General features: G+C 32.4%; 2 protein-coding genes across 3 annotated transcripts in view; both read left to right on the top strand.

The window, feature by feature from the left end:
• Positions 1-10346, top strand: part of LOC119669051 (circumsporozoite protein-like) — a 173141-nt gene extending 162795 nt beyond the window's left edge. For both annotated transcript variants that reach the window (XM_038078782.1, XM_038078780.1), the window contains 3 exons: positions 7613-7690; positions 9244-9393; positions 10072-10346. In XM_038078782.1, the coding sequence (XP_037934710.1) occupies positions 7613-7690; positions 9244-9393; positions 10072-10259 (416 nt within the window). In that variant the 3' untranslated portion in view covers positions 10260-10346. The remainder of the gene's footprint in view (positions 1-7612; positions 7691-9243; positions 9394-10071) is intronic.
• A 6648-nt stretch (positions 10347-16994) lies between these two features.
• LOC119669059 (glycine-rich cell wall structural protein-like) lies at positions 16995-17451 on the top strand. Its single transcript, XM_038078792.1, has 2 exons — positions 16995-17115; positions 17177-17451. Exons 1-2 carry the CDS (start codon positions 17067-17069, stop codon positions 17362-17364), a joined length of 237 nt encoding a protein of 78 aa, XP_037934720.1. The 5' UTR covers positions 16995-17066; the 3' UTR covers positions 17365-17451.
• The last annotated feature ends 278 nt before the right edge of the window (positions 17452-17729 follow it).

Here is a 17729-nt window from a genome sequence, read left to right as displayed (position 1 = left end):
AATAAGAAAAACTCCTACATCATAAAAAAAAATTAAAATAAAAATAAACTAAATTTTTAAGTTCAATAGAAGAAAAATAAACCTAAGATACAGACTAAATCCATCCTATCGAATTTATATCATTTAATAGGTCTTTCGTTATTACCGATAAACAGTCTGATAAGCTCTTTAAAAAGTAGTTCCTCTAAAGTATTTCGAGAATGGCACTACTTCCCTTAACGATTTCCAAGTGTACCTTAACCGGGCCCACAAGGATACATCTAGAGAAGTTTAGGAAGTATAATTGGTTTAGTTAACCGTAGATTAATTTTATGAAAAATCTGCTTAAATTTCATATATTTGCTTATTCTTTCCTAACCATTTTGATAGTTTTGAGTTAATCAATTTAATAAAAATTTTTACACTGTACTTATCGAAGTACAGTGTAAAAATTACTCTGCAGTTAACTAAAATATATAGATTAACTCGTTTTAATATCAGAATTGTTAATCTACTTAAGAAATTCTCAAATAAGCCACTAACGTTTGCCCACGACACATAAGAACCCGTAAACGATCTGTTCATGTCTCAGAATGTATTATATTTAATAGAATATATTTTTATAATACAAGTAGTCCCATCTTCGTTTATCACATCCATATATGGAGTAACCAATCAATTACTTTCAAATGATTGGGAAATAGTTGATTCCTAGACGATTTACTTATTTATATATCAACGCGCACAACTTTTATTTAACATTCCAACTCTAGATCTTAAAAAGGAAGTAGTATACTGCATAACCAATCATTTTATTAACTTATTATTAACATGATTTTTAGAGTACGGATTGATCCATGGATCAAAAAATTTTTTGTTTATATAAGTAACTACTTATCAATTTCAACTTAAAGGAGAGAGTGTAGGGAATTTTTCGTATATATTCCGTGACATAAAATATTAATTTTGTTGAATCTGTTAAGAAAACTAAAAGGTTCCGCTACTTAACACTTGTAATGAGCGTATCGAATTGCTCGTGTGTAACGTAAGCATTTGCTAAATGAACTTAAATTTCTGAAAAATATAAATCTGTTTTCGAAAGAGTATATATACCCAAGCACACGGAATCCATCTGTACAATAGTTCGATTTCAACTTGTATAGTTAGTACTAAACGTGAACAAAACTAAAAGTTAAAATGAACACGATTATATCATTAGGATTTTTCCTATTCAGCATAACGTGTTATGGCAAGGATAATATTTCTAATTATGGAATTCAATCAAAACATGTTACCAATTTCAGGCGATGGAGGTGCCACCATAACAGCTGAAAGTAGTGCTTCTGTTTCATTTGGTGGTGGTTCGGCTGATTCCTCTGGAGGTGGAAACGCTGATGCTTATGGAGGTAAGGGTAAACAAAAAAGTTTAACTAATCTATAGAAATAATATATGAAAAAAATCTGTTTGACATCAGAATAAATAATGAAAAATGTACTCCGACATTGTTATCGATTGACAGAAATTATTTTCAGGTATATTTCTATCAATATGGTACTCCAATATTCCTATATGTATTCCTATATTGGTCGTTTACCAAATCATCTGAGGTTATATACATTTAACATCATACTGTTTAATAGGCTCATTACTTAATTTTTAAATTAACATAGAGAACTATGCTGCATATTTGTTTCCAATCAAATTGATAAAACATTTAACAGTATTTTATTAGGTCATTTAATTCAATAATGACAACAAAGATTCTACATCATCTTATCAAACACAATTACTTTAAGAAAAATCAAAATGGTTTTAATATGAAATATTATTCTTATTTCTATTAACATAAATTTGGGCAATCGAATTGCTCTTTGCAAACTACAATCACAAAAATTATGAGCCTTTGTTTCTATTCCTGTCCCTTTTAGCAGATAAATTATACTCTCCTCAACCCACACCATTCTTAGAAAAAACTTTAATTCTTTTAAGCTTTTTAATAATTTTACAAATCTTTTCAAAATAGATTCTTGTTTTCAAGAGTTAGCAGTTTTGCAACTATATAAATAATATCATTTTTAATTTTTTAATATATATATTTCATTTATTGAAATCTTTTTTTAAGAAGATTTACAATAAGTATTAAAATCCTCAAAAACTCAGGCAAACAAATTAAATGACAATTATAGTTGAAGTTAATTGATAATAATTAAAGTAAATTAAAGTTTGAATTAAGTTGATCATTTAATAAATATCTGAAGGATAGGAAAATAAAATCAGTGAGTTGGTACTTCTTTTCTGCGTAATCTTGAAGAAGACCTCGTTATCAGTAGGTTCCTTGCCAGGTGGTTCTAATTATTTCAAATCTTCATGAATTTTATCGCTTCTTATGTACCACTGAGCACCAGTAATTAAGAGAAGGATTTTGGATTGAGTACGCTGATTTAACTTAATGTTGGAGGAATATGCATTGCTCCATAATTCAGAGCCATTTTTTCAAATTGGCTTAAGTAAACATTTTGTGGTTTAGCCGTAACTTGGAATTTTTATTCAATATAATTGCGCCTGTAGCTTTTTTTCAGTTCGCTTAGCCTCAAAATGTTTGCACAAAATTAGTCTCCTATACAAATGAACACCCAGGTACGATACGGTGTTTAATTGTGGAATGGTGATACCGTTGAAGGTTACTGGGGGACATGTGTCCTTTCGCAGGGTAAATGTTACATGCGTACTTTTACTTGGGTTTACGCGAATACGCCAGTTGGCTAACCATGTTTCAATGAGTTTAAGGTAATCAATTAAGTCTCTAGATGCCATGACTTTATTTTGATGAGAACCAAGGATAGCAGTGTTATGAGCATACGTAGAAGTCACAAGACGTGAGTTATTTGGTATGTCCGAAGTTAACAAAATGTAATATATTGGACCTAGAACAATATATTAGAACAATATTTTAGCGAGGTTATGAAAAAATCCACGAACAACAAATCTAGGAGGGCAATAGCCAGCACTTAGCACGACTTCATCTTCAATGAAGTTAATGCTTATTTTCGTAGCTTCAATGTGGGCTGTGAACAGCTGTTCTGGGACGTGGTGATTAATTCCTGAGTTAATTCGAAGTGGGGCATATCTACAGAATGATTCGTGAAGTATAAATTGAATCCAGGTACAGAAAAATTGTTCTTGCTAGATAGATGGATTTTAGATATTAGAAGAACATCAATAGTGTGGGACTTGAGAAAGTTTATGACTTCAAGTTTGTGCTGGCGAATGCCTTTGGCATTATTTGATTTCGAAATTTTACTATCTCTTACACTAAGCTTTGAGTAGATGCCAATAAAGTTTGTCATTAGTTGGGTGAGAATTTTTAGCATTGATTCTAGGTTTTGATTGATGGTTATTACATTTTCAGGAATTTGTTTAACTAAACCATTTATTATGCCAACAGACAAGATGATTGTAAAGCTTAACTTTACAAAAAACTTCAAAACTGAACTCGGCAATAAAAAGAATTTGGAAGGCTTTTCCAAAACCCAAGTAATAAAAGGAAACATGGTATACAGACGGCTCTCTCACCAATGAGGGAGATATGGCTGGTATTTATAGACCAGGTAAAAGATACTGGGGAGCACTAGGAATTAATGTTATCATCTTTCAGGCGGAAATATACACGATAGATAGATGCGCCAGTTTCAACCTTAAACGTAACTACCGGAACCGTAAAATCGCAATACTGACTGACAGCCAGGCATCTATAAGGGCACTCATATCCTACCATGTAACATCCAAACTGGTATGGGAGTACATTGACAAGCTGAATATACTCAGCTGGAACTATCAGGTGAACCTAATATGAATTTCGGGACATGCTGGTATCCAAGGCAATGAAATGAGAGACAAACTTCCAAGAAGAGGCACAGGCTCAAAAATGATAGGCCCAGAACCATTCTGTAGTCTTGGCAAAGAATATCTACCCACTCTTATTAATAGCGTAGAGGAAAAGGAAAGAGAACTCTATTGGGAAAGATTACCAGGACTCTCACAATCTAAAATGCTATTATCGACTTACAACGTAAAACGATCCAAAGATTGCAAAGCACAATCAAAAAAATAACCTAAGAACTATTACGGGATTCTTGACCGATCACAGTAGATCGAATAATCACCTATCGAAATTACGAATTCAATCCAACTCATACTGCAGAAAGTGTAGAAAAAAGAGAGAAATTGCATACCATATGCTTGGGAAATGCTTGGCACTGATGCACAAGCGGAAGAAACACCTTGGAGAATGTTTTATGGATCATGAGGATTCAAAAAATTAGACTTGGAGAAACACTTACCCGAGTAAGGGACACAATAGATCTTTCAGGTCGCAGTGTACAATACGTTCTTTTAATAATAATAAACCATTCTTTAAGACGGCTAAGTATGAATTAAGTGTATTAACTTCTTTTGAGATTGTTTGGTTCTTATAAACTGGATTTTGTTGAATTATATAACCATGAATGTTATGTCTTTATAAAACTGAAGTAAACCCAAACGATTTCGGAACGACATGAATCCTTCTTTTCTTCTTCACTTTTAATGAAGTTCAGAAAATTTGGTTGGTTGATCGAAGTGGTAGGACAGTGGATAACTTTACATTGACCTCAATTAACTACTACATTACTATACCCATAAGATACTAAATAGATCCATCCTGTCGAATTTAGATTATTTAATAGGTATTTCGTTACCACAGATAAAGAGTCTGATAAGCCGTTTAAAATGTTCTTCTCGAAAAACGTTTCTTCTAAACGCAAAATCGAGCATTCGAGGAGAAAATGGTTTATGGTTCTACTTCCTACCGAAAAATGCACAATTTTAAACGTTGCAGTATTCACATGATCAATTTCGATAAGTTCCCAAAATCTAGTCTAATTATAATTATAAGCACTTATTATAAGCAAGCTGGAAAAGTATAGGTAACTAATTCTCTTATCGGCCTCCAAGTAAACGTCAACCGGTACCCCTACGGACAAATCTACGAGAAGCTGTAGGAGCTTTATTGATATATTGACCGTAGATTAATTTTATGCAAACATTGCTTAAAATTCATATATTTGACTTTATTCTTTGCTAACCATTTTGTGTTTTCTTTAATTCACCAGTTCAATAAATAATTTGCTTCTGCTGTACCAGTAGGAATTTGAAAGTCTACAAACAGTTTTAATTTGGCGGGTAGCTAAGATAACGATAGTAGATTAAATAAAGCTCTTTACTTAATCTGAAATACAAATCAGTCAACAAGGACAACATAAAAGCCGCAGGCTATCAATGTCCCAGCATGACAATATAAGAGCCATCTGGATTGAGGATATTTGCTCTCCTAGAGAAGTGCTTATTTCATAGCAACACGAACGACTTTTATTTTAACATCCGAAATTAGGGTCTTAAAGAACAGTAGTATACTTTGAGGTAGAGCCAATCATTTTATTAATTTTATCTATTAACATGATTTTAAGAGTACCGCATTGACGGCATGGAATGTAAATCTAGTGGAAAATTTTTTGTTATTAAGTTAATCTACTTATCATTTAAAACTTAAGGAGGTGTAGGGAGTATGTTGTATATATTCCGTGGACATAAAATATTAATTTTGTTGAATCTGTTAAGAAAACTAAAAGGTTCCGCTACTTAACACTTGTAATGAGCGTATCGAATTGGTCGAGTGTAACGTAAGCATTTGCTAAATGAACTTAAATTTTTGAAAAATATAAATCTGTTTTCGAAAGAGTATATAATACTCAAGCACATGGAATCCATCTGTACAATAGTTCGATTTCAACTTGTATAGTTAGTACTAAACGAGAATAAAACTAAAAGTCAAAACGAACTACATTTTATTATTAGGATTCCTTATATTCAGCATAAAGGATAATATTTCTAATAATGGGATCTAATTAAAACATGTCACCAATTTCAGGCAATGGAGGTCCCAGCATAACAGCCGAAAGTAGTGCTTCTGTTTCATTTGATGGTGATTCGGCTGATTCCTCTGGAGGTGGAAACGCTGGTGCTTATGGAGGTAAGGATAAACAAAAAAGTTTAACTACTCTAAAGAAATAAAATATAAAAAAAATTCGTTTGACATCAGAATAAATAATGAAAAATGTACTCCGACATTCTTTTCGATTGACAGAAATTATTTTCAGGTATATTTCTATCAATATGGTACTCCAGTATTCCTATACGTCCTTAAACGACCAAATCTTCTGAGGTTATATACATTTAACATCATGCTATTTAATAGGCTCTTTACTTAACTTTTAAATTAACATAGAGAACTGTGCTGCATATTTCTTTCCATTCAAATTGATAAAACATTTAACAGTACTTTATTAGGTCATATAATTCAATAATTATATGGAAAGATAACTTTTCAGTGACCTTGAAGTGCATTAATAATTTGTATATAGTTGGCAACACTGAAAGATTATGACATTCAAGAAAAAATAATCATTAGTTGTTTCGTAATATTCAATAACCTTAATTAACTGCTGTATCACTAGAAAGCCTAAGGTACAGCCTAAATCCATCCTATCGAATTTAAATCATTTAATAGGTCTTTCGGTATTACCGACAAACAGTCTGATAAGCTCTTTAAAAAGTACTTCCTCTAAAGTATTTCGAAAATGGCACTAATTCCCTTAACGATTTCCAAGTGTACCTTAACCGGGCCCACAAGGATACATCTAGAGAAGCTTAGGAAGTGTAATTGGTTTAGTTAACCGTAGATTAATTTTATGAAAAATCTGCTTAAATTTCATATATTTGCTTATTCTTTGCTAACCATTTTGATAGTTTTGAGTTAACCAATTTAATAAAAATTTTTACACTGTACTTCGATAATAGTATTAATCTGCAGTTAACTAAAATATATAGATTACCTCGTTTTAATATCGGAATTGTTAATCTACTTAAGAAATTCTCAAATGAGCCACTAACATTTGCCCACGACACATAAGAACCCGTAAAGGATCCATTCCTAACTCAGAATGTATTATATTTAAAAGAATATATTTATATAATACATGTAGTCCCAATTTCGTTTATCACATCCATATATGTAGTAACCAATCAATCACTTTCTATGTTTCTTCTTGAAAATGCGGATGCAAAAATTATTCATTTATTTATTTATATGCATTATTCTTAAGTCTACAAATAGTTTCTTTATTGACCTAGCAGAGATAACGATAGTAGACTAAACGAATCCTCTTCACTTAATCTGAAATACCAAATCATTGGAAACGGACATCATAAAAAGCGGTATCAACACGTACGACTTTTATTTAACATTCCCAGTCTAGATCTTAAAAAAAAATTAATATACGACATAACCTAGTATTTTATTAACTTAGTAAAATCTTATGAAACTGATTATTTACTGATTATTAAGTTATGAAATCTTAAATCAGTAAAAAATTTTTGTTAATGTTACTAACTACTCATCAATTTCAATTTAAAGAAGCAAGTATATACATTATGTATATATATATACTTATATATATATATGTATATATATAAAATATGTTATGGCAAGGATATTTCTAATAATGGGATTTAATTAAAACCTATCATTATTTCCAGGTAATGGAGATGGTGGCTTAACGTTTGATGGTGGTGCACCTGGTTCTTCAGGAGGTGATGCTGCTGGTTCTCCTGGAGGTAAGGATAAAGGATAAGCTTTAACCATTCCATAGAAATAATATATTGAAAATATTTGGGTGACATCAATGCAAAAAATAATGAAGAATGTACTCCGACATTGTTACCGATTGACAGAAACTCTTTTCAGGTATATTTCTATCAATAAGGTACTCCAGTATTCCTATGAGTCCTTAAACGACCAAATCTTCTGAGGTTATATACATTTAACATCATGCTGTTAAATAGGCTCTTTACTTAACTTTTAAATTAACATAGAGAACAGTGCTGCATATTTGTTTCCAATCAAATTGATAAAACATTTAACAGTATTTTATTAGGTCATATAATTCAATAATTATATGGAAAGATAACTTTGAAGTGCATTAATAACTTGTATATAGTTGGCAACAAAACCTAAGATACAGACTAAATCCATCCTATCGAATTTAGATCATTTAATAGATTTTTCGTTATTAGCGATAAACAGTCTGATAAGCTCTTTAAGAAGTACTTCCTCTGAAGTATTTCGAAAATGGTACTACCTTCCTTAACGGTCTCCAAGTGTACCTTACCCAGGTCCCCAAGGATACATCTAGAGAAGCTTAGGAAATATAATTGGTTTAGTTGACCGTAGATTAATTTTATGAAAAATCTGCTTAAATTTCATATATATGCTTATTCTTTGCTAACCATTTTGATAGTTTTAAGTTAATCAATTTAATAAAAATTTTTACACTCTATTTCGGTAATAGTATTACTTTGCAGTTAACTAAAATATATAGATTACCTCATTTCACTATCGGAATTGTTAATCTATTTAAGAAATTCTCAAATTAGCCACCAACATTTGCCCACGACACATAAGAACCCGTAAAGGATCCATTCCTAACTCAGAATGTATTATATTTAAGAGAATATATTTATATAATACAAGTAGTCCCATCTTCGTTTATCACATCCATATATGGAGTAACCAATCAATCACTTTCTATGTTTCTTCTTGAAAATGCGGATGCAAAAAGTATTTATTTATTTATTTATATGCATTGTTCCCAAGTCTAGAAACAGTTTTTTTATTGACCTAGCAGAGATAACGATAGTAGACTAAACGAATCCTCTTCACTTAATCTGAAATACCAAATCATTGGAAACAGACATCATAAAAAGCGATATCAACACATACGACTTTTATTTAACATTCCCAGTCTAGATCTTAAAAAGAAATTAATATACGGTATAACCTAGTATTTTATTAACTCATTATTAACATGATTTTAAGAGTACGTATTGAGTTATGAAATTTTAAATCAGTAAAAAATTTTTGTTAATGTTACTAACTACTCATCAATTTTAATTTAAAGACGCAAGTATATATACTCAAGCACATGGAATCCATCTGTACAATAGTTCGATTTCAACTTGTATAGTTAGTACTAAACGAGAATAAAACTAAAAGTCAAAACGAACTATATTTTATTATAATGATTCTTCCTATTCAGCATAAATATATGTTATGCCAAGGATAATATTTCTAATAATGGGATTTAATTAAAAACTATCATTAATTCCAGTTAATGGAGATGGTGGCTTAGCATTTGATGGTGGTGCACCTGATTCTTCAGGAGGCGATGCTGCTGATCCTTCAGGAGGTGATGCTGCTGGTTCTTCAGGAGGTGATGCTGCTGGTTCTTCAGGAGGTGATGCTGCTGGTTCGTCTGGAGGTAAGGATAAAGGATAAGCTTTAACCATTCCATAGAAATAATATATTGAAAATTTTTGGGTGACATCAACGCAAATAATGAAAAATGTACTCCGACATTCTTATCGATTGACAGAAATTCTTTTCAGGTATATTTCTATCAATATGGTACATCAGTATTCCTATGAGTCCTTAAACGACCAAACCTTCTGAGGTTATATACATTTAACATCATGCCGTTTAATAGGCTCTTTACTTAATTTTTAAATTAACATAGAGAACTATGCTGTATATTTTTTGCCAATCAAATTGTTAGAACATTTAATAGTATTTTATTAGATCATTAGGTTCTACATCATCTTATCAAACACAATTGCTTTAAGAAAAATAGAAAATTTATAATTTGAAATAAAATTCTTATTGCTTCTAATATAAATTCAGGCAATCAAATTTTTGTCTGCAATCTACAATCACAGAAACATAGTAACTCCCACCATCATAAAAATAATCTGCTAGTTCATAATATTGCAAATCTTTTCAAAATGGATTATTATTTACTTAGTACTTAACGATAACAAAACTAACAGAATGAACAAGATTTTATTATAAGTAGGTATAATGTTTATGTTATGATACTGTAATAATGCAAGGATATTGTTTCTAGTTATAGGATTCAATTAAATCAAATCACTAATTCCAGGTAATGGAGATTCTAGCTTAACTTATGGAGGTGGCGCTGCTGGTTCATATGGTGGTGGTTCGGCTGGTTCTTTTGGAGGTGGAAGCGCTGCTTCTTATGGAGGTGCCTCAGCTCACGGAACAGCGCAACTTGGTGTTGGCATTGGAGCTGGTTCCGGTGGAGGTTTTGGTGTAGGAGTTGGACGCTAAAACCTTTGAATCGAAATGAATTTAATGTTATATTATAATAAATGCCACAACAAATTAATTAATAAATTCTTTTATAGCTTTCATTAATTATGATTTTGCTTTAAGATGGTGGACAGTTATTTTTTCTTTATTAACATTGTTTCCTAGAGCACTAAACAAACAAAAATGCTGTCTGTACCTAAGAGTCCATAATTTATTTTTTTAGGTCAACTTATGGCATATCCGTATACATTGACTAAGACTTTTAGTTATTATTGGATCCTAAGTGTATCTGATTATGATTAATTTACTTCTTCATTTTCTCTCGGTTGAAAGGACATTTGAAATGTAAAGAAAATTTTAATAATGAACGGTAATAATAAATGATATCAAGTGTGATATCTCTTCTTATTTCCTTTAGAGTAGGTAACATTTTTATGGCCTACCAAATTGTTTTGCTATGGAAGTAACTACACAGTAACAAGCAGATTTAAACTAAAGATACTATCAGGAGCGGTACTACTCTGTCAGTTGAAAGTACTTATATTTACTATGCTGTCTTATCATGCTAACAAAAAATAATAAAATTATGTCTTAATACTTACAATATGGTTGAAAAATACAACTTCCATGTTAGAAATTTTTTTTTTTTATTTTATATATAATTGTATTCTATCTAAAACTAATTCGATATTTCACAAATTTTTAATAACATGATTAACATAAATGAGAGTTGTGCTGCGTATGTGCCCTTTGAAACATCGCTATGAAGACCTTATTTCAGTTTTAAGTTGAAAAAGGTCAAGATCTTTTCAGTCTTGTGAATAGTTAAGGGTGGGTCATTAGATTTGTAGTCAAATTGTTTGAATGCGATCTAATACGATTAGCGTATGCGGCAGCGATGCTTTTCGCTTCCTCCTTAACTAGTGGTATATTAAGGTCACTATGAATTTATGAATTTGTGATATACCACGGAGCGTTCGCTATCATTTGCAGAGTCTTAGATTGGAATCTTTGTAATATTTCAATATTTGAATTTGAAGCTGTCCCCCACAGTTGGACGCCATATGACCAAACAGGTTTCAAAACACATTTGTAGAGAATGATTTTATTTTCCAGAGTAAGAGAGGAGTATTATATATATATATATATAAATAACCAAGACATATTTCTTAATTGAATAACAAGTGATTTCCTTTTATTGAATATGTGCGTTTTCCACGTCAGACCTCTGTCTAGATGAATTCCGAGGTATTTTGAAGCAGTTGATTGTGGTACCACAATATTGTTGAGCTTTACTTCCGGACAAGTTGCTCTTCTTAGTGTGAAAGTGACATGAGATGACTTGGACTCATTTGCTTTTATACGCCAACGCCTAAGCCAAATTAAAATGTCATCGAGACGCCTTGGCCTTTCTGCATTGCGACGAGCTTTATCTATTGTGGATCCCTTTGTATTTAGTCCTCTAGTATCTCGAGGAATCGAACCAAATCTTTCGGAGGGAGTTTTTGAAGGTCTTCATCCTTCAGTTAATATGCACCTAATATTTTGTTTCTCATATGGCCTATTGCATCACAGTTGGTGATCTACGGATTCTTTCCTATCACCACAGAATCAGCAAATATTTATGTCGGATATACATATTTTGTATAGGTGTTTGTTACAGGCGGCGCACAGTGTGACAAAACTATATTTTAGGAAAATTTCATTTCAATATCTCTACTTGTTCCGAAATTATCAAATTTTGGCCGACTAGTTTCTGTTTTATCACTCTATGCGTCTTGAGATATTTTAATTATTTATTAAAGCAGTTTAAATGAAATTCCAATAAAGAATTTATCTTAATAAGAAATACCCACACGTTATATATATATATATTTATATTGAATTATAAATCACAAAAAAATTTATTTAATTAACAAAACATGAAAATTAAAATAAATTTAGTTGTAAATTTTTTTAATTTATTTATTAAGCGGTTAGTTAAGATATAAGAACTTCTCCGAAGTAAAAACAAATCCACTTTTGAGTACCGTAAAACCTAATCAACACAATAGGCTCAAAGCAATATGTCCTGACAACACTTTTTTGAATCAACTATGGTTATATAAAACTGAACACCGTTTTTTGTCATCAAACGGTGTCGACACTCATGTATCGGGCAACAGTAATCCGATTACACGGTCGAAAATTTTACTTTAAACTCTAAACCCTGTAAACTTTTTTAAGGTTTAAATCAATATTTTTAAACCCTGAGGTTGACTTTTTAAACCTACTGAAGTTGATAATCCGTAATATATAAATAAGAGAATAACTCTCGAAGTTGAATGCTTAAACTTTAAAGTTTAAATCGCTGAAAATAAACTCCCTGGGTTGATATATTTTAGCGACCGTACTTAAACATGCTCACATTCATGAGGTGTTATTCAAGCAAAATTTTTTAAAAATAACGGTGTTTACGCACGCTGTAAGTGTGTTCCGCAAGCTGTAAGTGTATTAGTGCAAGTTTTTGGGTGACAGACTATCATTCACAACGTATTGGCTAGAAGCTGAATGATGTGGTCACCAAAATTTTGGTGAGCACGCCAAAATATTGGTTGCGTGTCATTCAAAAGTGCAGACTATAACTTTTGAGTGTCATTCATCGATTTTTTCTCTTGAATGGCCCTTTAAGGTTGAGTTTTTAGACGCCAGAGTTTTAAGTTAGCAAAGATATATATTTCAATCGACGTCGTCACAACAATAAATTTACTATTACAATAATTTCCTTGGGTGTAAACTTTATCAACAACACTCAGCATTTTCCTTTGGGTGTAAACACAAAATTTGGGTTTTTGCTTTATATGTAATGAATTCGAGTTGAGCTACACACCGCAATAACAACCGAAGTCCCGTTAGAAGTAACCAGTATAAAAGGCAACAAAAAATCGAACAAAGATGATTGTTGCAGCACTTAGAACAGTGCGCATCGCAGCAAGTGCATGGGCAGTTGATCAAAGGCCACGGAACCGAGCATTACACAGCACTACAGGTAATATTCAACAAGGTAACTAAGAAATTTATTAACATTTATTCCCAACCTAACAGCGTAGCCCAGTCGGTAACGCTGATTCCCAGCAACGTAGCCTAGTCGGTAGCGTTGATTCCCAACCTAGCAGTGTAGCCCAGTCGGTAACGCTTATTACCAGCAACGTAGCCTAGTCGGTAACGTTGGATATCCTTCCTAATACTAATCGAGGTTTCTTATTACAGGAATTATAGTAATTCTCAATATTGGTAATAAATTTTATTAGTAAATAAGTATTAAATATAAATATTGTAAAAATACATAAGAATAGAAATAAATAATAAATTAATTAAAAATATCCCGCTTTTAAAATTATTATACGACGAGAAGGTTTAGGGTTATAAACAAATTTTCTTGTAACAACCCTGGGATCCGTCGAGCGAAACCTCGGCGGAAGGGTTCATTACAACCTTTTGAAATTACAATTAAGACCAAAAGGTTTCTATCAAGTTTAAGTTTTCAAGTCAGGAATTTTAATTGCTGCGTCGTATTGTTACAACAGTTGACAGTTGTGTTTACATCATACCTTGGTTTTTCCACTTTTTGCTCAGAAGCGATGCGCAAATGCAAAAGACATCAATTGTTTGTGATCGTTTGGTAAGTGCATACATATGTAGTATAAAGCATGCGGGAGATTTCTTAAAGAGTTTTTTGTTAAAGAAAACATATTTAAATATATTAAATTACAAAAATTTGTAATGAGACTTGTATAAATATGAAGATTTATTAAAACCTGGAAAATTTTAAGAGAAGATTATAACATAAAAATGAAACAGAATTTTCAATATAATACCGGAATCAACATTTTTTCGGACCGCACCGGTACAAAATTGCCAGAAGTTATAATTATTTGTTTGATAAATTAGTTTGTTAAATCAATAGGAAATAACCCAATAAATCTATCAAACGCTATAAATGACTGTACTATATCCCCAGCGGTATTTTTTCCTATTAGCTTGCAAAAATATTCTTAACCAATCTATTTTAAGAAGTTGAACATTTCCTAAAAAACGTCAAATTGACCCATTTCTTAGACGGTTTGAAAACGATATAACTATCGATGATGAAAGTATAAGGCTCATGGTCAGAACTTTGGTAGATTTAGTAATAAGCAAATTTTTGGATTACCCGATCAAGAATAATTGTTAAATCACTTATCGGACTAATTCAAAGTATTGTGGAACAGTAAGAAAACAAAATAATCAAAAGAAATTTTGTTTTTAAAAACTTCGTTTGCTTCCAATTCACTTTTTGTTTCTTCCCATTAGGAAATTTTTTTCGACCCTGATAATAATACAGGTTGCTATTAAAGTCAACTAAAAAAACGTAACTTCAAAAGATTCTTCCTTTATAAAGCATGAGATGGAAGATGCAGAAGAACCGTGTGTTAAAACAACAAGTGCGATATTAATTCAATTGGGATTATCAAAAGAAAATTTGATTTTGTTTAAGGTTATGGAAATTCACAGCAAAGAAAGAAGTTATTCAAACAGAAAACTAATATAAAAAATATATTTCCATTCTATTTCTTCGATCCCGAACTGAATAGTAAAGTACATGTCAAAATATGAAATGAAATTCTTATAAGAGTTAACAAAAGCTTGACAAGACATAGACAAAAAAGTGTCAACAGGTTTAGCATCAAAGGGGCGTGATTTAGATCGCCTTCACGTGATGCACCCTGGGTAACATCAAATGATCTATCTTCCTCTCCAGACACTGTCCCTTTCATGGGCTCCAGTATCCGTTGGCAACGACCGTTTTTCTGTTTTGATCGCCTTGGGCTGGTGGCTACAGACTTCTGGACCTAGTTGTATTCTGACACGGAAGCACCGGAGTGCCACCCGTGTGTGATGGGCTTCAGGCTAAGTCTGTAGCTGCCTCCGTCCCGTTAAAACCCTGGCAGGCCTCACAGTGCTTTTTGCATCCGTCACCATTAAGTTGGTCGTGTAGATTCGGTTGTAGCTTAGCTCCCGATTAGCACCAATCTGGCTCTGAGCACTTGTTTCCCATAAGGACTGGTGCCAACCCTTGCTTGGCCTCCCTGCATTTGTATAGATAACCATAGGATCTTCGTTGGTGACTACACCCACGGGTTTCAGATAGCGGCTTTGAGTGGGGACCCATCTTCCAACCCTTTGAGGGGATGCTCAAGCCTTATTAGGCAAGCGTCTGTTAATCCGCCTAGACCACTTCCTCAGACGACAAAGTCATGTAAGGCTTCGGGTCGACCACCCTCAGAATCTACAAAAGCGACTCCCAAGTCGTCCGACAACAACCTTCTAAGGTTGTCTCTTCAGATCCGGCCTCTGATGGCAGGGCTGTGGTAGCTGATACCACTATCGAAGACGGGGTTAGTTGATAATATCAGCATCCTTTCCTCCGACGATGAAGGCAGTATTTTGTCGTCATCCGTCATCCTCATTAATGTCCGATGAGGACAAGCTGAACAACACCGTGGTCGAAAACTCTTAGGTATGTTGAAGGTCGTGCAAATTAATCTCCAACACTCTAAAACTGCCTCGTCAGCACCAATCCTTCGCCTAACTGAAAAAGAAGAGGACATCCTGCTAATTCAAGAACCTCGAATTATTAATAATCGGGTTTGCGGTATGAGTGCAAACGGATACCGTATAATATTCGTAGAAAGTCCAGGTAAACCTATATCTTGTATTGTTCAAATTTCAATAAATTTTCTCAAAAATTCTTATCTTAAGAAAACTCTGCGGCCTTTACTATTTAGTTATTTTTTTTATTTTATTTGTTAGTCTTGAACTAACCAGTCCAATAAATATCCTCACACAGTACTTCGATAGTAATATTACCCTACAGTTAGCTTAAATGTATGGCTTAAGTCATTCTAATTTCGGAATTATTAATCTTCTTGAGAAATTCTCAAATTAGTTATTAAGGCTTACCCACGACTTGTAAGAACTCGTAAAGGATCCATTAATCACTCAGAATAAATTATATTTAAGAGAATATTTAAATATAAATGAATACGATTATTACAATATATTTATATAATACAAGTAGTCCCATTTCCGTTTATCACTTCCATATAAAGAGTGTAACCAATCAATCATTTTCTATGTTTCTTCTTGGAAATGCGGATATAAAAAGTATTCATTTATATATATATATTATTCTCAAGTCTAGAAACAGTTTCTTTATTGACCTCACAGAGATAACGATAGTAGACTACATGAATCTTCTTCACTTAATCTGAAATACCAAATCATTGAACAGGGACAACATAAAAAGCCGCATATGGAATATTGTAAGTTCAGCTCGCGTCCCACTGCCAATTAAAAAGCAACTGATTGACGTATATTTGTCTCTTAGAGAAATTGATTATTTTTATATCATTAATTCAGTACTAACATAATTTTGAGACTATAGATTGAGTTATGGAATCGTAAATCAGTAAACAATTTTTGGTTTATATAACTAACTATTCATCAACTTCAATTTAAAGAAGAGAGTCTAGAGAACTTTTAGTCAATTTTTTGTGATATAAAATAACAAATTTGTTAAATCTGTTAAGAAAACTAAAAGGTTCCGCTAGTTAACATTTGTAATGAGCGTATCGAATTGCTCGTGTGTAACGTAAGCGTTTGCTAAGTGACCTTCAATTTCTAAAAACTATAAATCTGTTTTCCGAATAGTATATATACCCAAGCAAACGTGATCTATCTGTACAATAGTTCGATTTTATTTTGTATAGTTAGTACTAAACGAGAACAAAACTAAAAGTCAAAATGAACAAGATTTTATTATTAGGATTCCTCCTATTCAGCATAACGACATGTTAGGATAAGGATAATATTTCTAAATATGGGATTCAATTAAAGCATTTCACTAATTACAGGTAATGGAGATTCTGGCGCAACATATGGAGGTGGTGCTGCTGGTTCATATGGTGGTGGTTTGGCTGGTTCTTATGGAGGTGGAAGCGCTGGTTCTTATGGAGGTGCCTCAGCATATGGAGACGCGCAACTTGGTGTTGGCGTTGGAGCTGGTGCCGGTGGAGGTTTTGGTGTGGGAGTTGGACGCTAATCCCATTGAATCGAAATTAATTTAATGTTATATAATGCCTATATATACATTAATTATTTGAATACCACAGCAAACTAATTAATAAATTCTTTTATAGCTCTCAATAGTTATTATTTTGCTTTAATATGGTGGACATTTATATTATCTTTATTAACATTGCTTCATAGACTTTTGAACAACTGTCTATACATAAGACTCATTTTCTTAACTTGACTTATGGCGTGTCGGTTTAAAACAAAACTAATAAATTTTGACAACTTTGCGGTTTTTAGTGCAGATACTCTTATTGGATCCTAAATGTCACTGATGATTTTAATTAATTTATTCCACGGCACAAAACAGATTTAAATCAGAATCTTTCTCAA

This window comes from Teleopsis dalmanni, chromosome 1 (assembly GCF_002237135.1).
Source record: "Teleopsis dalmanni isolate 2A chromosome 1, ASM223713v2, whole genome shotgun sequence".
NCBI classification, from domain to species: domain Eukaryota; kingdom Metazoa; phylum Arthropoda; class Insecta; order Diptera; family Diopsidae; genus Teleopsis; species Teleopsis dalmanni.
The sequence above is the reverse complement of the archived record's forward strand: the minus strand, read 5'-3'. Positions and strand labels throughout refer to the sequence as shown.